At 30.9% G+C, this 22,942-nt stretch overlaps 1 protein-coding gene across 1 annotated transcript in view; it reads right to left on the bottom strand.

Moving 5' to 3' along the window:
- LOC134276201 (uncharacterized) overlaps window positions 1-5,078 on the bottom strand; it is a 35,083-nt gene extending 30,005 nt beyond the window's left edge. The window contains exon 1 of the mRNA XM_062758481.1: window positions 4,591-5,078. Coding sequence (XP_062614465.1) covers window positions 4,591-5,078 — 488 coding nt within the window. The remainder of the gene's footprint in view (window positions 1-4,590) is intronic.
- Between the last annotated feature and the right edge of the window lie 17,864 nt (window positions 5,079-22,942).

The raw sequence follows: 22,942 nt of genomic DNA on the forward strand, positions 1-22,942 counted from the left end.
CACTGGAAAAGGATGGATGGATCCGATGGATTGAGACACTTGGCCGAGCCGGTTAATTTGCAATTTGATCAAAAACATTTTATGATTTCAGTAACTAAAAGCAAACTTTTCGTAAAACACTGTTAAAAACAGAGACACTGCGTGGCGACAGCTTTACATTGAACTACGAAAACGCCGAGGTGTTTGGCGCTGTTCATGGCACGATTGCAATATTTTCCAACAGATTTACACATTCATCGTGAGTAGAATTTAAAGATGAAATAAAAGTTTATCATGAAAATTTAACCAAAGATCTACCCGAAAAATAAGGATGAACGTTAGAGACTGTGCAGCTGACAAAAGTGAAAAAAATGTAAACAAACGTTAGTTTTCTCTATGTAGGACCTACACTGTAACACAGGTTGAATCAATAGCCCCAAAACTGTATGAAATACTTGTTTACATTTTAAATAAAATAATTAATCATTTTACTTGCTTATTTTGTTCATTTTTATACATGAAAAGCAAGTACATGTACAGCAGGTCAGTTTATAATCTATTACTGGTAGATATTATTGCGCCGTGTGATTAGGTCACGTATTGACCTCTGACCTCTGACAAACTTCATACGGAATTGAAGATCTATATTTTCTCTCTGGATGTTTATATAATGGAGAGATACCACAAATGTATATTATATATTATTATGTATGTATTAGCTACAAAATTTATAACAAATTATACACACCTCTACGGTGTCAGAAAAATTTTAAAAAATTTATCGTGAAAAGTCATTTGTTCCATTTCTTAATAAAATGCCGTGCCACAGCATGATACGCCCATCAAAAAATTAAAATTTTCTTGAACAGTTAAGGTGCAAGAAAATCATGTCAACCTTGGTTCTAAGATTTCAATGATTTTTCCATTCCTTAAAATATTTATGGATCCCCTGTGATGTAGGCATAAATTATAAGAATATAACATAACTGATAGATTTCTGTGCTGGTTGTGTTATACCTGAGTTTACTCAGGTGACCTAAAAACAAACCAAACAAGAGGCCCATGGGCCACATCGCTCACCTGAGAAGCTTTGATCATTCTGTTCTTTACTAGATTTCCCCCTTATAATACATATTGTGACCCCACCCTACCCACTGATCATAATTTTGACAATTTAAAATCTACACTACCCCAGGATGCCTCCACATAAGTTTCAGCTTTTCTGGACCAGTGGTTCGTGAGAAGAAGATTTATTTACAAAGATTTTTCCTATATATTTCTATGTAAAAATTTGATTCCCCATTGTGGCCCCACCAATCCCCAGGGGTCATGATTTGAACAATTTAGAATCTACACTACCCAAGGATGCTTTCACATAAGTTTCAGCTTTTCTGGCACAGTGGATCTTGAGAAGAAGATTTTCAAAGATTTTTCCTATATATTTCTATGTAAAAATTTGATTCCCCATTGTGGCCCCGCCCAATCCCCAGGGGTTATGATTTTAACAATTTAAAATTTACACTACCCAAGGATGCTTTCACATAAGTTTCAGTTTTTCTGGACCAGTGTTTATAAGAAAAAGATTTTTAAAAGATTTTTCCTTTATATTTCTATGTAAAACTTTGATTCCGCATTGTGGCCCCGCCCAATCCCTGGGGGGTCATGATTTGAACAATTTAGAATCTACACTACCAAAGGATGCTTCCAAATAAGTTTCAGCTTTTCTGGCCCAGTGGTTCTAGAGAGGAAGATTTTCAAAGATTTTTCCTATATATTTCTATGTAAAAATTTGATTCCCCATTGTGGCCTTGCCCAATCCCCGAGGGTCATGATTTGAACAATTTAGAATCTACACTACCCAAAGATGCTTTCACATAAGTTTCAGCTTTTCTGGCACAGTGGATCTTGAGAAGAAGATTTTTAAAGATTTTTTCTATATATTTCTATGTAAAAATTTGATTCCCCATTGTGGCCCCACCAATCCCCAGGGGTCAGATTTGAACAATTTAGAATCTACACTACCCAAGGATGCTTTCACATAAGTTTCAGCTTTTCTGGCACAGTGGATCTTAAGAAGAAGATTTTCAAAGATTTTTCCTATATATTTCTATGTAAAAATTTGATTCCCCATTGTGGCCTTGCCCATCCCCGAGGGTCATGATTTGAACAATTCAGAATCTACACTACCCAAAGATGCTTTCACATAAGTTTCAGCTTTTCTGGCACAGTGGATCTTGAGAAGAAGATTTTCAAAGATTTTTTCTATATATTTCTATGTAAAAATTTGATTCCCCATTGTGGTCCCGCCTTACCCCCGGGGGTCATGACTTTAACAATTTAGAATCTACACTACCCAAAGATGCTTCTACATAAGTTTCAGTTTTTCTGGCCCAGTGGTTCTTGGAGAGAAAATTTTTTAATGACCCTACCCAATTTTGTCTTTTCTTGATTATCTCCCCTTGCGAGGGGATATGTCCCTTCATTTTAATAATTTAAATTTCCGTTTACCCAAGCATGCTTTGTACCAAGTTTGGTCAAAATTGGCACAGTGGTTCTTGAGAAGAAGTCGAAAATGTGAAAAGTTTACGGACGGACAGACGGACGGACAGCCAGATGGACGGACGGACGACAGACACAACGTGATCAGAAAAGCTCACTTGAGCCTTGGCTCAGGTGAGCTAAAAACAAAACTTAATACAACTCACAAATGAAAATGAAAAAATCTAGTTCTATCAGTATGTACTATTAATTAGTTCACACCAAATGCATTCGTAAACTGGTTCGGGGAACCAGGTTAGTTTTATTACAAAATCTACAAAAAAAACATCGTTTGAGTTACAAAAATAGACTTTTTATTTAGACATTAGTAAGCTGCAACTAGAAACATACCCAAGCTTCAGCATGTTAAGTCTCGCACTGAATTAGTAAGCAACATTGTCCATGTGATGGAGGAAATTTGAGATTATGTGACTAGCGGCTGAGAAATACAAATAAATGCTATATCAATACTCAAAGATAGTTATGACAAAGCTCTGCTTTCATAAATATCCTAAGTAGCCATGTTTGTTCTATTTAACTGTTTATTCAAAACCAGAGTTAAATTGATGACAAAATGCTAGAAAAGCAAAATTTGAGGATTTATTTTAATGAATGTTGGTCATCCAACTTTTCCCAAAATGACAACAATTTTCTCAATTTGAATGGCCCTGGCCCTGGCCCAAGTCCCAAAAAGTGGTGGGAGAGCCCTGGGCCATGATGTCGATAGTGAATAAAAATTTTGTCTTATTAGAAGAAAGTTGAATGTAAAAACAATTTATTCTGCCTGCAGTAGCCCATATTTAAAAAACATTTTTGCACCATTACGGAGATGCTGTGGAATTGTAGCCCTCTCCAGAAAACATCAGATGAAAAAAATCGATGAAAAAAAACGGAGAGGGCTAAATTATTGCAGCTATGATGATGGATATGACAAAAATTTGGTCAAAAAATGATTACTTCATATATTATCAATTTTGCATAGAAACTGATTCAGAAAGTAATCATTTTTTTCCCAAAATTTTTGTTGCATTCATTATCAATGTGACTGTATCAATGAAAATATATGGAATTCACCAGTCCATGTTGCGTCTTTTAGTCTTTTGTTCAAAAATACAAATAATAGCGAGCGCAGAGAGCGTCGCGAAGCGACACTCGTCACTGCGAGCTCTTAAAGCAACGCCTGTGCGAAGAGAAAATTTGGACTTAGTCTACTGCACATTCATTTGATAGAATTTTTATATGCCTAATTTCGACCCACAATGCATCACTTGTTTAAGCTACGTTAAAGCTACGTTCTCGTGAAAATAGTTGCAAAAGTACTAAAAAGTATATATGCCCTGATTTAATGGATAAATAATGAAGATAAATAGCAAACAAAACGTTCTTCATTTATTTTCAGCACTGTTCAGGGTTCTTTAGGGGAAATGTAACTTACATACGACGTCATGTGACGTCAGAGTCTAGACGCATCAAATGTCACGTGCAGTTTGACGTACGAGCCCGATTTAAATTCTAACAAAATAAACATCTGCGCTCGCCACAACGGTCGCACCGTCAACATATTAGCGAGCTCTTAAAGCAACGCCTGTACGAAGAGAAAATTCAGACTTCTGCACATCATTCGATAGAATTTTTGATGCCGTAATTTGGACGCACAATGCATCACTTGTTTTAGCTACGTTCTCGTGAGAATCACGGCAAATGTTCAACAAAAAATTTACTCCCCTTGATTAAATGGATATATATTAAAGATAAATAGAAAATAGAACGTTCTTCATTAACTCTCAGCACTGTTGAACAGGCTTTTTCTCAGTATATTGCAACTTGCATATGTCATGTGACGTCAGAGTCTAGAAGCATGGAATGTCACGTGCGGTTTGACAAGCCCGATCTTTATTAAAACAATAGAAGAGTTTGCGCTCGCTCTAAAGTTCGCACCGTCAACATATTACAAAAAGTAGGTAAAAATAGCTACTTTGGGTAGGTTTAAATACCTACGTAGCTATTAATCATGTTAATAGCTATGTAGGTAGAAATAGTCTTTGGACTGAACCTGATTAAATTGTTAAATACCTGGACAATCCAGTCTTCCGAGAAATTGTTGCTGCAGAATAATTGTCTTCTTCATCGCTGTCAACTCTCCTTACACTTTCCCAAATTTTTTTCTTGGCTGCTGCTATCTCTTTTTTTATTGTTCCTTTGAAAAAATCCGGTCTATCCTCATCGATATCAAATGACATATTCAAACCATCTTTTGAGAAATCTACAAGTGTATCTAATAAAAGCCGTGATTTATCCTTTAAAGGATATGTATACCTTGTTGGAGTCCCTCTTACAAATTTAAGATCACTGGTTGACACCATGTTTATGAACTCGGACATTTCAGTTGCTTCCCCATTGTAAAATATTCCAAAATGCTCCGCTCTCCCCCGTTTCCAGTAAGACACACTGTCAGTGGTACGCCCTTTTGCATTTCTTTTACTTTGTGCTCTTTGTTGTTTTCTAGATTCACTATCGTAGCTCGGATCTGTTTCTGATGAGCTTTTACCCACACCCGCCATTTTCGAATTAATACGGTTCATTCATACGGTGACACCTCATTTTCTTCACCCGGTGATGGGTGGGTTCGCTCCGATTAAGTGTTCGCACCAAGTGGTATCGCCTCTTTTAACTACAGGGTATGTATATGTTCTTCTATTAAGTGATTTATGTTACACTGACACACGAAGCAGTAATTAGATAATTAAATAACATTTTATATCTGATATAGAGTGAAATTCTTCAAGAAATCAAAATTAATCCATAATGAAATATAATGCAACATATTGATTCATTTGTTTAATAGATAGGGCCTACATAAATAGATAAATACATTTAATATTTCCCTACATTTTTTTTTAGTTTAACAAAAAAAAATAGTTACAGTTCATTGATGGATACATCAATGGATACAGAGCTCTACATGTAGCCTTTGTAAAAAAAAAAAAAAAAAAAAAAAATGGTATACCGAATAAAACTAAAAAAACACACAAAGGCGGCCTTTTATCTTGGGGGAGGGGACAACCAGAGATTTTTTTTACCTACCTGAAAAAGTTGAAAAGCAAAAAAGAAAGAAAAAATTCCCAATGTCGAAAATCCTATTTCGGGGGAAAAAAGGGGGGGGGGGGGTTAGAGACCAACTTTTTTCAATACCAACTCCTTTCAGTACCAAGCAGACTATTTAATCTTTGTTAAAATAAATTGATACAAATTTAAAAGAAAGCGTTAGAATATTTTCAAATTACCTATAAATAAATAAAATCATTTACATGTATTTGCTGGTTCAATTTCACTTTCACACACCGCATGCGCAGTCAATCGAATTCAGCTTTACTTAAAAATGTTACTTGCAACCGAGTTTATATATAGATAGCATAATGATAATCGATCCCATAAACTAATCATGGATTAAAATTTTAAAGCGGAAAACAGATCATCAATATTGGTTAATTTATTCAACTGTACATGTTATTTGACAGCGACTTTATTCACTTAAAGATCATTATTATATAGTCTATTTATAGTCCCTATATAATCTATACAAACGCAAACAGTTCATAACACTACATATTCACCGGATTTGAGGCCGTATTCATCGGTGGGTCAATGCGCGTGCAACGGCATTGTGACGTCACAATCAAAATATCAAACAACGTTGTAAACAATGGTTGCAACGGCCGCAGCGAGCTACGTATCTGTGCAGGAAAACAATTATTCAAACCTATTTCAGGATTATTTTTTAACATTTTGACGTCTCACACATAGCGAAACTTGGAAAGGAAAACACGGAGGCTACAAACAGTAATCTGGAGATTTTGTTTTTAATTTTCAACAATGGAAGATCGCAAATGAAAATGGTGTCGTCATACAGTCTTCAATGTCTTATCTATTCAAATCCAGACTATATAATAAAACAATTATGGACTCTTTTGGTGTTGAATATGGTTTGTTATTCACCAGAAAAATATCCATATTGGCCTCTTTGAAATTGTTTATGTAAATTATCTTAGCGCTTCATGAAAAATATGCCTATGTGCAAGTCTGTGTGATTCACACACCAATAATTCACACTAAACTGAAAAACATTCCTTATATTTTCATTTTACCTGTTTGGAGGCACTAAAATGTACTCAATATTTGAATTTCTCGCTGTCCTATATTATTGTATTTAACTTATGTCGCTGCTGTCTCATTGTGACGTCACGCTAACGCACGTTTCTCCGTGTATATTTCTACGCGTGAGTATACACGAAAATGTTTTTCAAATCAATTTCACAGTAAGCTTACTAGAAAAACACGGCAAATTTAAATATTTTTACGTGAAAAGAAGAAAACACTTGCTGTGGCCTTCAACTCGACATATAGATATATATATATATATCATATACATGTATCGACGACGTATTGTCAATTAATAATGATAATTTCCATTCCTACGTCGACACGATATATCCTGGTGAGCTTGAGATAAAAGATACCACAGAGTCCGACACTTCTGCTTCATACTTGGATATTTAACTTGAAAAAGACACTAATGGTAATCTAACAACCAGGCTATATGATAAACGTGATGACTTTAACTTTTCTATCGTCAACTTCCCTTACTTATACAACAATATACCTTCATTAACTGCATACGGAGTATTTATATCTCAGTTGATTCGATACGCAAGAGCATGCTCTACGTATGAACAATTTCTTAAACGAGGTAAATTATTAACAAGCAAGTTGATGAAACAAGAATATCAACAGTCTCTTTTAAAGTCATCATTTCGTAAATTCTATGGTCGATACAATGACCTTGTCGGCAAATACAATTTATCATTGAATGAAATGCTGACTGACGTTTTTCATACCAATTGTTAGTCCATTATTTATACACTGAATTGACCACGGATTTTTTCCGTTATTTCCTGATCATGACAACGAGCACACGGCGGGTGTGACCGGTCGGCAGGGGATGCTCACTCCTCCATGGCACCTGATCCCACCTCTGATGTTTCGGAGGTCCGTGTTTGCTCTGCTCTTATTTGTATTTTTGTTTAATAGACGTTGAGATTGAATACTGTTCGTTATTTCCATATCCTTCTTTTAAGAAGTTTAAAATAATTTTTGATATAGAATTAGTTAAAAAGTTCCAACCCCCGCGAGCAACCCCTTCTGAATATGCCATACAATGGGGAGAGAGAAAGAGAGATAAAAGAGCAAGAGAGAAGTTTAATTTGTAATGTATTACGACCGCATTTTTAGAATGGAATATGTTATATTTATTACTTCAAATAAGTTAATGATATACTGATATTAACTATAATCAAGACAACAGACAACAGGAAGCGATTTCAGTTGTTGGGGTAACACTTAATACCTTTCATCCAATAGTACCAGGCGCTTATTGTGGAATTTACCGAGTTTCTTCAATTCTTGGGAAAACTCGTCATATTTGAATGGAAAATTTACAACATGTATGTAAACATAACTTACATGTGATCCCTGCAGACTCTGTCGTCTTCCTTGGCGTGTTGACTGTTCCTGTGGAATAAAATGTGATTACATGTATAGAGCCTATTAGAGGGTCTCTTTTATGATAAGCAAAAAAAAAAAATTAAAAATAAATAAATAAAAAGATAAAATGAATAAATAAATAAATAAAAAAAAACACACACACACAACATACGAGGCAAACTATAAAACAATTTTAAATACAATCATAAAATTGATGTTATTTAAAAGACTTTATCTCATTAAACTATTTTTCTCTTGAAGGAGTTTGTGGGGTTTTTTTTTCATGATAAGAGATTTCTGGGTTGTGTATATATATTTTTTTTATTTATTGTGTTTGATAATCTCCTCCCCCCCCCCCCACCCCTCCTAAAAAAATCCTGTTTATCTGTTTGCGTTACAAATTCACTTCATGGACAATACTTCAGGAGGTTAAAATAAAGTGGTTATAATTTGTCATTGTTTACGATCAAAACAAGTGCCGTTGAACGTCTTTGATGATAAATCTCGAATGACTTTCCTGAATGCATTGCAAAGTGAACCACCCTACCGAAGCCGAGGGATAACACTTGACGAAATAAAACGTGTTTAAGGACCCTCTCTACACATGTGCAAACCTTTTTTCAGACATTGAGAAAAATATTATGTATAAAGGATTAATATTGCACTTATATATTTAACTTTTACTATATGATGCATGGCATTTACCCCCTGGAAAATGTTCAAAGACAACAAATTTATTACGTATCATTTACGATATGCCGCTAAGTGCTTGCATTCCATGACATAAATAAAAGAAATTAAACGCTCACTTTTTTATTACAATATGAGTTAATAGTTTGCGACTGATCTGTTACCTTTAACTTTTATGCATTTAAAACTTTGTTGGGAAAATCAGTCGTCTTTTATTTTGCCATGTTATTGAAATAAATACATTTTCATGAACAAAATGATATTTTCTCTATAAAGAAACGGTAATAAAGAAAATGTTAAGAATTATTATAATTCAAACAAAGCAAGAATCTTGGATAATTTCTAAAGGTCATAATTATACTGTATTCGTATCAACATTGTTTCTATTAAGGTTTAGAGGGTTATTGATATTTTATATAGGGAAATTCGTCAAATTTTGTTGTTTTCAAATTCTATAGAAAAATAATTTATAATTCTTCCCTTATAACAATAATGCGAATTTTCATCGCATATATACTATTGTTTACATGCTTTCCCCTTACGTAGAATTCTATTTGAATAATGAAGTTAATTAATATCAATTTTATGTAAAGTACTCATTATGCCATAAAGTGCTCACACAGACGATATGCCGCCAAGTGATTGTATTCTGTGACATATCTTTATATAAATTTAAATTCTCGCAGTTTTCTGAGTACAACTTTAATTCATTTTTCATAATTGTTGTGCTTATTTTTACTTTAACCCATTTAAAAAAGAAATCAACCATTTCTTAAGTCATGAAACATAAATATTTTCCTTAAAAAATCCTGAATTTTCTCTGTAGGGAAACGGCATTAAAGAATGTGTGTGAATGTCATATTTCAATCAAAGCCGAGAATCTTGAATACTTTTTAAAGATTATCAATGTACTGTTTTTGCATCAACGTTATTTCTTTTAAGTCTTACAGGGTTTATTAATGTTAGGAAAATCTTGTCTATTCTTTTTAGTTGTTCAATTTTATGGAAGAAAAATTCATTTATTCTCAGTATGACTATAATGCGAATTTCAATCGGAGATGTGCTTTTTCTAAAGCGTAGAACTGTTTTCGAATATAAGAAGGTAAGTTATTAATTTCATTTAAAAGACCTATTATGCCACAAAGTGCCCACATCGACGATATGCCGCTAAATGCTTGCATTCCATGAGATAAATAAAAGAAATTAAACGCTCACTTCTTTTCACAATATGAGTTAATAATTTGCGACTGATCTGTTACCTTTAATTTTCTTGCATTTAAAACTTTGTTGGGAAAATCAATCGTCTTTTAATTTTGCCGTTTTTTTTAAAAATACATTTTCATGAACAAAATGATATTTTTCATGTAGAGAAAGGGTAATTCAGAAAATGCTAAGAATTATGATATTTCAAACAAAGCAAGAATCTTGGATAATTTTTAAAGGTAATTACTATACTGTATTCGTATCAACATTATTTCTATTAAGGATTAGATGGTCATTGATATTTTATCTAACAAAACTCGTCAAATTCTGTTGTTTAAAAATTCTATAGAAAAATAATTTATTACCCTTCCCTTATAACAATAATGCGAATTTTCATCGCAGATATATTATTGTTTATATGCTTTCCCCTCCCGTAGAATTCTATTTGAATAATGAAGTTAATTATCAATTTTATATAAAGTACTCATTATGCCATAAAGTGCTCACACAGATGATATGCCGCCAAGTGATTGTATTCCGTGACATAACTTTATATAAATTTAAATTCTCGCAGTTTTCTGAGTACAACTTTAATTCATTTTTCATTATTGTTGTGCTTATTTTTACTTTAACCCATTTAAAAAAGAAATCAACCATTTCTTAAGTCATAAAACATAAATATTTTCCTTAAAAAATCCTGAATTTTCTCTGTAGGGAAACGGCATTAAAGAATGTGTGTGAATGTCATATTTCAATCAAAGCCGAGAATCTTGAATACTTTTTATAGATTATCGATGTACTGTTTTTGCATCAACGTTATTTTTTTAAAAAGTTTTACAGGGTTTATAATGTAAAAAGTTTTGTCAATTTTTTTGGTTGTTAAATTCTATGGAAGAATAATTCATTTCTTCTCATTATGACAATAATATGAATTTTGATCGGTGATTGATTGATTGTATACTGTTTGATGTCCCTCTCCAGAATATTTCACTGATATGGAAACGTCACCATTGCCGGTGAAGGGCTGCAAATTTGGGTCTATGCTAGGCATACAGGGCCATTGAGCAGGGAGGGATCTTTATCGTGCCACACCTGCTATGACACTGGGCCCCGGTTTATCCGGTCTCATCCGAAGGACCACCCCATTTAGTCACCTTTTACGACAAGCAAGGGAGTACTGAGAATCTATTCTAACCCGGAGATGTGCTTTTTCTAAGCCGTAGAACTGTTTTCGAATATAAGAAGGTAAGTTATTAATATCATTAAAAAGACCTATTATGCCACAAAGTGCCCACATCGACGATATGCCGCTAAGTGCTTGCATTCCATGACATAAATAAAAGAAATTAAACGCTCACTTTTTTATTACAATATGAGTTAATAGTTTGCGACTGATCTGTTACCTTTAACTTTTATGCATTTAAAACTTTCTTAGGAAAATCAGTCGTCTTTTATTTTGCCATGTTATTGAAATGAATACATTTTCATGAACAAAATGATATTTTCTCTATAAAGAAACGGTAATAAAGAATATGTTAAGAATTATGATATTTCAAACAAAGCCAGAATCTTGGATAATTTTTAAAGGTCATAATTATAATGTATTCGTATCAACATTATTTCTATTGAGGTTTAGAGGGTTATTGATATTTTATATAGGGAAATTCGTCAAATTTTGTTGTTTTCAAATTCTATAGAAAAATAATTTATAACTCTTCCCTTATAACAATAATGCAAATTTTCATCGCAGATATATTATTGTTTACATGCTTTCCCCTCTCGTAAAATTCTATTTGAATAATGAAGTTAATTATCAATTTTATATAAAGTACTCATTATGCCATAAAGTGCTCACACAGACGATATGCCGCCAAGTGATTGTATTCCGTGACATAACTTTATATAAATTTAAATTCTCGCAGTTTTCTGAGTACAACTTTAATTCATTTTTCATAATTGTTGTGCTTATTTTTACTTTAACCCATTTAAAAAAGAAATCAACCATTTCTTAAGTCATGAAACATAAATATTTTCCTTAAAAAAATCCTGAATTTTCTCTGTAGGGAAACGGCAATAAAGAATGTGTGTGAATGTCATATTTCAATCAAAGCCGAGAATCTTGAATACTTTTTAAAGATTATCAATGTACTGTTTTTGCATCAACGTTATTTCCTTTAAGTCTTACAGGGTTTACCAATGTAAAAAAAATTAGTTAATTTTTTGTTGTTGTTGTTAAATTCTATGGAAGAATAATTCCTTTTTTCTCATTATTATAATATGATTTTGACTATAATTCGAATATTTCATATCGGAGATGTGCATTTAGTTAATTTTGCTTTTTCTAAGCGTAGAACTGTTTTCGAATATAAGAAGGTAAGTTATTAATTTCATTTAAAAGACCTATTATGCCACAAAGTGCCCACATCGACGATATGCCGCTAAATGCTTGCATTCCATGACATAAATAAAAGAAATTAAACGCTCACTTCTTTTCACAATATGAGTTAATAGTTTGCGACTGATCTGTTACCTTTAATTTTCTTGCATTTAAAACTTTGGTGGGAAAATCAATCGTCTTTTAACTTTGCCGTCTTTTTTTAATCAAATACATTTTCATGAACAAAATGATATTTTCCCTGTAGAGAAAGGGCAATTCAGAAAATGCTAAGAATTATGATATTTCAAACAAAGCAAGAATCTTGGATAATTTTTAAAGGTAATTACTATACTGTATTCGTATCAACATTATTTCTATTAAGGATAAGAGGGTTCTTGATATTTTATGAAAACTCGTCAAATTTTCTTGTTTACAAATTCTATGGAAAAATAAAATACCCTTCCCTTATAAAATAATGCGAATTTTATCGCAGATAAACAAATGCTTTCCCATGGATAATTTCTAAATAATGAAGTTAATTATCAATTTTATTTAAAATACTCATTATGCCATAAAGCTCACACAGACGATATGTCGCCAAGTGATTGTATTCCGTGACATAACTTTATATAAATTTAAATACTGATACAACTTTAAATTCATAATTGTTGTGCTTATTTTTACTTTAACCCATTAAAAAAAAAATAAAAAATAATTTATTATCCTGAATTTTCCCTTATAACGGCATTTTGTATATTTATCAAAGCCAGATATACTTTTTAAAGATTATCAATATGCTGTTTTTGCATCAACGTTATTTCTTTTAAGTCTTACAGGGTTTATTAATTTAAAAAAATTTGTCTATTTTTTTAGTTGTTCAATTTTATATTTAAATTCATTTACTCATTAATGCCAAAAGTGCTTTCACACGTAGAACTGTTTTCGAATAAGTGATTTATTAATTTCATTTAAAAGACCTATTATGTTATTGAAATAAATGCTTGCATTCATAACTTTATATAAAATTTAAATCTATTATGCAAACGAGTCATTTTCACAATATGAGTTAATTGTTGATCTGTTACCTTTAATTTTTTGCATTTAAAACTTTTTGGGAAAAAATCGAAATGCCATGTTTTTTTTTTAAAAAACATTTTCATGAACAAAATGATATTTTCTCTATTAAGAAACGGTAATAAAGAATATGTTAAGAATTATGATATTTCAAACAAAGCCAGAATCTTGGATAATTTTTAAAGGTCATAATTATAATGTATTCGTATCAACATTATTTCTATTAAGGATTAGATGGTCATTGATATTTTATCTAACAAAACTCGTCAAATTCTGTTGTTTAAAAATTCTATAGAAAAATAATTTATAGTTCCTCCCTTATAACAATAATGCGAATTTTCATCGCAGATATATTATTGTTTACATGCTTTCCCCTCCCGTAGAATTCTATTTGAATAATGAAGTTAATTATCTATTTTATATAAAGTACTCATTATGCCATAAAGTGCTCACACAGACGATATGCCGCCAAGTGATTGTATTCCGTGACATAACTTTATATAAATTTAAATTCTCGCAGTTTTCTGAGTACAACTTTAATTCATTTTTCATAATTGTTGTGCTTATTTTTACTTTAACCCATTTAAAAAAGAAATCAACCATTTCTTAAGTCATGAAACATAAATATTTTCCTTAAAAATATCCTGAAATTTTCTCTGTAGGGAAACGGCAATAAAGAATGTGTTTGAATTGTCATATTTCAATCAAAGCCGAGAATCTTGGATACTTTTTAAAGATTATCAATGTACTGTTTTCCCATCAACGTTATTTCCTTAAGTCTTACAGGGTTTATTAATGTAAAAATTTTGTCTATTCTTTTTTGTTGTTAAATTCTATGGAAGAATTATTCATTTCTTCTTAATATGACAATAATGCGAATTTTCATCGGAGATGTGCTTTTTCTAAGCCGTAGAACTGTTTTCGAATATGAGAAGGTAAGTTATTAATATCATTAAAAAGACCTATTATGCCACAAAGTGCCCACATCGACGATATGCCGCTAAGTGCTTGCATTCCATGACATAAATAAAAGAAATTAAACGCTCACTTTCACAATTTATTAATATCATTAAAAAGACTATTATGCCACAAAGTGCCCACATCGACGATATTTTAATCTGTTACCTTTAACTTTTTTATTAACATGAAAATGACTGAAAACCTTTAACTTTTATGCATTTAAAACTTTGTTGGGAAAATCGGTCGTCTTTTATTTTGCCATGTTATTGAAATAAATACATTTTCATGAACAAAATGATATTTTCTCTGTAAAGAAACGGTAATAAAGAATATGTTAAGAATAATGATAATTCAAACAAAGCAAGAATCTTGGATAATTTTTAAAGGACATAATTATACTGTATTCGTATCAACATTATTTCTATTCAAGGTCTTAGAGGGTCATTGATATTTTATCCAACGAAAATTCGTCATATTTTTGTTGTTCTCAAATTCTATAGAAAAATAATTTATAGTTCCTCCCTTATAACAATAATGCGAATTTTCATCGCAGATATATTATTGTTTACATGCTTTCCCCTCCCGTAGAATTCTATTTGAATAATAAAGTTAATTATCAATTTTATATAAAGTACTCATTATGCCATAAAGTGCTCACACAGACGATATGCCGCCAAGTGATTGTATTCCGTGACATAACTTTATATAAATTTAAATTCTCGCAGTTTTCTGAGTACAACTTTAATTCATTTTTCATAATTGTTGTGCTTATTTTTACTTTAACCCATTTAAAAAAGAAATCAACCATTTCTTAAGTCATAAAACATAAATATTTTCCTTAAAAAAATCCTGAATTTTCTCTGTAGGGAAACGGCAATAAAGAATGTGTGTGAATGTCATATTTCAATCAAAGCCGAGAATCTTGAATACTTTTTAAAGATTATCAATGTACTGTTTTTGCATCAACGTTATTTCTTTTAAGTCTTACAGGGTTTATTAATGTAAAAAAAATCTTGTCTATTCTTTTTAGTTGTTAAATTTTATGGAAAAACTATTCATTTCTTCTCACTATGACTATAATACGAATTTTCATCGGAGATGTGCTTTTTCTAAGCCGTAGAACTGTTTTCGAATATAAGAAGGTAAGTTGTTAATTTCATTTAAAAGACCTATTATGCCACAAAGTGCCCACATCAACGATATGCCGCTAAGTGCTTGCATTCTATGACATAAACAAAAGAAATTAAACGCTCACTTTTTTATTACAATATGAGTTAATATTTTGCGACTGATCTGTTACCTTTAACTTTTATGCATTTAAATCTTTGGGGGGAAAATCAATCGTCTTTTAATTTTGCCATGTTTTTAAAATAAATACATTTTCATGAACAAAATGACATTTTCTCTGTAGAGAAACGGTAATAAAGAAAATGCTAAGAATTATGATAATTCAAACAAAGCCAGAATCTTGGATAATTTTTAAAGGTAATAACTATACTGTATTCGTATCAACATCATTTCTATTAAGGTTTAGAGGGTTATTGATATTTTATCTAACGAAACTCGTCAAGTTTTGTTGTTTTCAAATTCTATAGAAAAATAATTTATAACTCTTCCCTTATAACAATAATGCGAATTTTCATCGCAGATCTATTATTGTTTACATGCTTTCCCCTCCCGTAGAATTCTATTTGAATAATGAAGTTAATTATCAATTTTATATAAAATACTCATTATGCCATAAAGTGCTCACACAGACGATATGCCGCCAAGTGATTGTATTCCGTGACATAACTTTATATAAATTTAAATTCTCGCAGTTTTCTGAGTACAACTTTAATTCATTTTTCATAATTGTTGTGCTTATTTTTACTTTAACCCATTTAAAAAAGAAATCAACCATTTCTTAAGTCATGAAACATAAATATTTTCCTTAAAAAATCCTGAATTTTCTCTGTAGGGAAACGGCATTAAAGAATGTGTGTGAATGTCATATTTCAATCAAAGCCGAGAATCTTGAATACTTTTTAAAGATTATCAATGTACTGTTTTTGCATCAACGTTATTTCTTTTAAGTCTTACAGGGTTTATTAATGTAAAAAAATTGTCTATTGTTTTTAGTTGTTAAATTTTATGAAGTACTATTCATTTATTCTCAATATAACTATAATGCAAATTTTCATCGGAGATGTGCTTTTTCTAAGCCGTAGAACTGTTTTCGAATATAAGAAGGTAAGTTGTTAATTTCATTTAAAAGACCTATTATGCCACAAAGTGCCCACATCGACGATATGCCGCTAAATGCTTGCATTCCATGAGATAAATAAAAGAAATTAAACGCTCACTTTTTTATTACAATATGAGATAAAAGTTTGCGACTGATCTGTTACCTTTAACTTTTATGCATTTAAAACTTTGTTGGGAAAATCAATCGTCTTTTAATTTTGCCATGTTTTTAAAATAAATACATTTTCATGAACAAAATGACATTTTCTCTGTAGAGAAACGGTAATAAAGAAAATGCTAAGAATTATGATAATTCAAACAAAGCCAGAATCTTGGATAATTTTTAAAGGTAATAACTATACTGTATTCGTATCAACATCATTTCTATTAAGGATTAGAGGGTTATTGATATTTTATTTAGGGAAATTCGTCAAATTTTGTTGTTTTCAAATTCTATAGAAAAATAATTTATAACTCTTCCCTTATAACAATAATGCAAATTTTCATCGCAGATTTATTATTGTTTACATGCTTTCCCCTCCCGTAGAATTCTATTTTAATAATGAAGTTAATTATCAATTTTATTTAAAATACTCATTATGCCATAAAGTGCTCACACAGACGATATGCCGCCAAGTGATTGTATTCCGTGACATAACTTTATATAAATTTAAATTCTCGCAGTTTTCTGAGTACAACTTTAATTCATTTTTCATAATTGTTGTGCTTATTTTTACTTTAACCCATTTAAAAAAGAAATCAACCATTTCTTAAGTCATAAAACATAAATATTTTCCTTAAAAATATCCTAAAATTTTCTCTGTAGAGAAACGGCAATAAAGAATGTGTTTGAATGTCATATTTCAATCAAAGCCGAGAATCTTGAATACTTTTTAAAGATTATCAATGGACTGTTTTTGCATCAACGTTATTTCTTTTAAGTTTTACAGGGTTTATTAATGAAAAAAATTTTGTCAATTTTTTTGGTTGGAAGAATAATTCATTTCTTCTCATTATGACAATAATATGAATTTTGAGCGGTGATTGATTGATTGTATACTGTTTGATGTCCCTCTCCAGAATATTTCACTGATATGGAAACGTCACCATTGCCGGTGAAGGGCTGCAAATTTGGGTCTATGCTAGGCATACAGGGCCATTGAGCAGGGAGGGATCTTTATCGTGCCACACCTGCTATGACACTGGGCCCCGGTTTATCCGGTCTCATCCGAAGGACCACCCCATTTAGTCACCTTTTACGAAAGGCAAGGGAGTAATGAGAATCTATTCTAACCCGGAGATGTGCTTTTTCTAAGCCGTAGAACTGTTTTCGAATATAAGAAGGTAAGTTATTAATATCATTAAAAAGACCTATTATGCCACAAAGTGCCCACATCGACGATATGCCGCTAAGTGCTTGCATTCCATGACATAAATAAAAGAAATTAAACGCTCACTTTTTTATTACAATATGAGTTAATAGTTTGCGACTGATCTGTTACCTTTAACTTTTATGCATTTAAAACTTTGTTGGGAAAATCAGTCGTCTTTTATTTTGCCATGTTATTGAAATAAATACATTTTCATGAACAAAATGATATTTTCTCTGTAAAGAAACGGTAATAAAGAATATGTTAAGAATAATGATAATTCAAACAAAGCAAGAATCTTGGATAATTTTTAAAGGACATAATTATACTGTATTCGTATCAACATTATTTCTATTAAGGTTTAGAGGGTTATTGATATTTTATATAGGGAAATTCGTCAAATTTTGTTGTTTTCAAATTCTATAGAAAAATAATTTATAACTCTTCCCTTATAACAATAATGCAAATTTTCATCGCAGATATATTATTGTTTACATGCTTTCCCCTCCCGTAGAATTCTATTTGAATAATGAAGTTAATTATCAATTTTATATAAAGTACTCATTATGCCATAAAGTGCTCACACAGACGATATGCCGCCAAGTGATTGTATTCCGTGACATAACTTTATATAAATTTAAATTCTCGCAGTTTTCTGAGTACAACTTTAATTCATTTTTCATAATTGTTGTGCTTATTTTTACTTTAACCCATTTAAAAAAGAAATCAACCATTTCTTAAGTCATGAAACATAAATATTTTCCTTAAAAAATCCTGAATTTTCTCTGTAGGGAAACGGCATTAAAGAATGTGTGTGAATGTCATATTTCAATCAAAGCCGAGAATCTTGAATACTTTTTAAAGATTATCAATGTACTGTTTTTGCATCAACGTTATTTCTTTTAAGTCTTACAGGGTTTATTAATGTTAGGAAAATCTTGTCTATTCTTTTTAGTTGTTCAATTTTATGGAAGAAAAATTCATTTAGTCTCAGTATGACTATAATGCGAATTTTCATCGGAGATGTGCTTTTTCTAAGGCGTAGAACTGTTTTCGAATATAAGAAGGTAAGTTATTAATTTCATTTAAAAGACCTATTATGCCACAAAGTGCCCACATCGACGATATGCCGCTAAATGCTTGCATTCCATGAGATAAATAAAAGAAATTAAACGCTCACTTCTTTTCACAATATGAGTTAATAGTTTGCGACTGATCTGTTACCTTTAATTTTCTTGCATTTAAAACTTTGGTGGGAAAATCAATCGTCTTTTAACTTTGCCATTTTTTTTTCAATCAAATACATTTTCATGAACAAAATGATATTTTCCCTGTATAGAAAGGGTAATTCAGAAAATGCTAAGAATTATGATATTTCAAACAAAGCAAGAATCTTGGATAATTTTTAAAGGTAATTACTATACTGTATTCGTATCAACATTATTTCTATTAAGGATTAGATGGTCATTGATATTTTATCTAACAAAACTCGTCAAATTCTGTTGTTTAAAAATTCTATAGAAAAATAATTTATTACCCTTCCCTTATAACAATAATGCGAATTTTCATCGCAGATATATTATTGTTTATATGCTTTCCCCTCCCGTAGAATTCTATTTGAATAATGAAGTTAATTATCAATTTTATATAAAGTACTCATTATGCCATAAAGTGCTCACACAGACGATATGCCGCCAAGTGATTGTATTCCGTGACATAACTTTATATAAATTTAAATTCTCGCAGTTTTCTGAGTACAACTTTAATTCATTTTTCATTATTGTTGTGCTTATTTTTACTTTAACCCATTTAAAAAAGAAATCAACCATTTCTTAAGTCATAAAACATAAATATTTTCCTTAAAAATATCCTGAAATTTTCTCTGTAGGGAAACGGCAATAAAGAATGTGTTGAATGTCATATTTCAATCAAAGCCGAGAATCTTGAATACTTTTTAAAGATTATCAATGTACTGTTTTTGCATCAACGTTATTTCTTTTAAGTTTTACAGGGTTTATTAATGTAAAAAAATTTGTCAATTTTTTTTTGTTGTTAAATTCTATGGAAGAATAATTCATTTCTTCTCATTATGACAATAATATGAATTTTGAGCGGTGATTGATTGATTGTATACTGTTTGATGTCACTCTCAAGAATATTTCACTGATATGGAAACGTCACCATTGCCGGTGAAGGGCTGCAAATTTGGGTCTATGCTAGGCATACAGGGCCATTGAGCAGGGAGGGATCTTTATCGTGCCACACCTGCTATGACACTGGGCCCCGGTTTATCCGGTCTCATCCGAAGGACCACCCCATTTAGTCACCTTTTACGAAAGGCAAGGGAGTAATGAGAATCTATTCTAACCCGGAGATGTGCTTTTTCTAAGCCGTAGAACTGTTTTCGAATATAAGAAGGTAAGTTATTAATATCATTAAAAAGACCTATTATGCCACAAAGTGCCCACATCGACGATATGCCGCTAAGTGCTTGCATTCCATGACATAAATAAAAGAAATTAAACGCTCACTTTTTTATTACAACATGAGTTAATAGTTTGTGACTGATCTGTTACCTTTAACTTTTATGCATTTAAAACTTTGTTGGGAAAATCAGTCGTCTTTTATTTTGCCATGTTATTGAAATAAATACATTTTCATGAACAAAATGATATTTTCTCTATAAAGAAACGGTAATAAAGAATATATTAAAAATTATGATATTTCAAACAAAGTCAGAATCTTGGATAATTTTTAAAGGTCATAATTATACTGTATTCGTATCAACATTGTTTCTTTTAAGGTTTAGAGGGTTATTGATATTTTATATAGGGAAATTCGTCAAATTTTGTTGTTTTCAAATTCTATAGAAAAATAATTTATAGTTCCTCCCTTATAACAATAATGCGAATTTTCATCGCATATATACTATTGTTTACATGCTTTCCCCTCCCGTAGAATTCTATTTGAATAATGAAGTTAATTATCAATTTTATTTAAAATACTCATTATGCCATAAAGTGCTCACACAGACGATATGCCGCCAAGTGCTTGTATTCCGTGACATAACTTTATATAAATTTAAATTCTCGCAGTTTTCTGAGTACAACTTTAATTCATTTTTCATAATTGTTGTGCTTATTTTTACTTTAACCCATTTAAAAAAGAAATCAACCATTTCTTAAGTCATAAAACATAAATATTTTCCTTAAAAAAATCCTGAATTTTCTCTGTAGGGAAACGGCAATAAAGAATGTGTGTGAATGTCATATTTCAATCAAAGCCGAGAATCTTGAATACTTTTTAAAGATTATCAATGTACTGTTTTTGCATCAACGTTATTTCTTTTAAGTCTTACAGGGTTAATTAATGTAAGGAAAATATTTGTCAATTTTTGTTGTTGTTAAATTTTATGGAAGAAAAATTCATTTATTCTCAGTATGACTATAATGCGAATTTCAATCGGAGATGTGCTTTTTCTAAAGCGTAGAACTGTTTTCGAATATAAGAAGGTAAGTTCTTAATACATGTATAATTAAAAAGACCTATTATGCCACAAAGTGCCCACATCGACGATATGCCGCTAAGTGCTTGCATTCCATACGACTCGTATTCATATTTGTTTTTTAAAATAAAAGTAATACATCTAACAACTAGCATTGCATACATTTCTATATTTAAATCTAAATTCTCGTAGTTATCTGATTACAAAATGAATTCCTATAAGAACACATAGAAAATTGCCTTCCCAAAAAATTAAATAAATAAGATAATAATAAATATAAATATATTTCGATAAAAAATATTACATGGCATAAATTTCTTTAAACACGATAAATACGAAAGTTTAAACTAATCATACATTAATATTATTATTTTCATTTTCTATGAAAATATTAAATAGGTTATGCACCTTAATGTTCCCGAGGACTCAATAATGTCCTCTATTATTCATCTTTTATTTCATATATTCCTTTATTCCTTTATATTCTACTAGGTTTATGTCAGCGGTTTAGATGTTACCAAGCACAATTACTTTTACTTTGCATATACACCTAGTTAAATCCGCTCCTCTTCTTAATTCCTAACGGGCCGTAACTCGGGTTTGTTTTGGTTTATTTTTAGAATATGAAAGCCATGTAAACAAGAAGTATACAAGCAAATAAAAATACTTTTCTTCATACAATGTGTCATTATAACTGCGTACATGTATTTATAGATAATTGTTCCAATATTTCTTATCAGAATATGAATAGAGAGGTAGTTCTATGTCATTTAATTAATTATTTTTAGAAAATATATCTGTATATACGTAAAACTATACGCTTTTAAAAAATAATGTTGGTAAAAGAACGCTGCATTCGTATTCGATCAAAAGAATCAAAGATTGCTGGCCTTACTATTATATATTACTATAATATTATTGAATTAAAACAACGTCTTTATTTATTTTTATCTTCCCACGGGAAGGATATCAATTAGGATGTAAAAAAAATTCAGTGTAATTAATTAGAGTTGAGATATAATTTTTTTTTATCTTTTCTTTAACACTTTTGTGAGTAAAGGTTTAAGCTATGACAACACAAACTTATTGTTGATTAACATTATATAATCAGATAACTCTAAATTCAATGAATATTTAGTGAGTTTCAAAGAAGATTGGAGAAGTTCCGTCCCTTTCTAATTTCTCCATGCCAGTAAGTGCTGCAAAAATTTAGAGGCATCAAGTTTAAAAACACCCGATAGCACTTAGTGGCAAACAAACAATGTATATGATGAATAATTTTTAATTGCTTTACTAATTTATCTCAAAAATGCTTTCTATTTCTTCGAAATAAAAATATCTAATCATACTACCTGATAAAAGCTTGAACTTTTACTTAACTTAATAGAAAAACGCGATGAAACCAGCAAGTGTCAACAGTCACGATATGCCGCTAACAGCTTAAAGTCGGTTATATATATATATATATATATATATATA

The sequence above is a fragment of the Saccostrea cucullata genome, unplaced genomic scaffold, assembly GCF_032062105.1.
Source record: "Saccostrea cucullata isolate Sc308-1 unplaced genomic scaffold, CSIRO_AGI_Scuc_v1 ctg2225, whole genome shotgun sequence".
NCBI classification, from domain to species: Eukaryota; Metazoa; Mollusca; class Bivalvia; order Ostreida; family Ostreidae; genus Saccostrea; species Saccostrea cuccullata.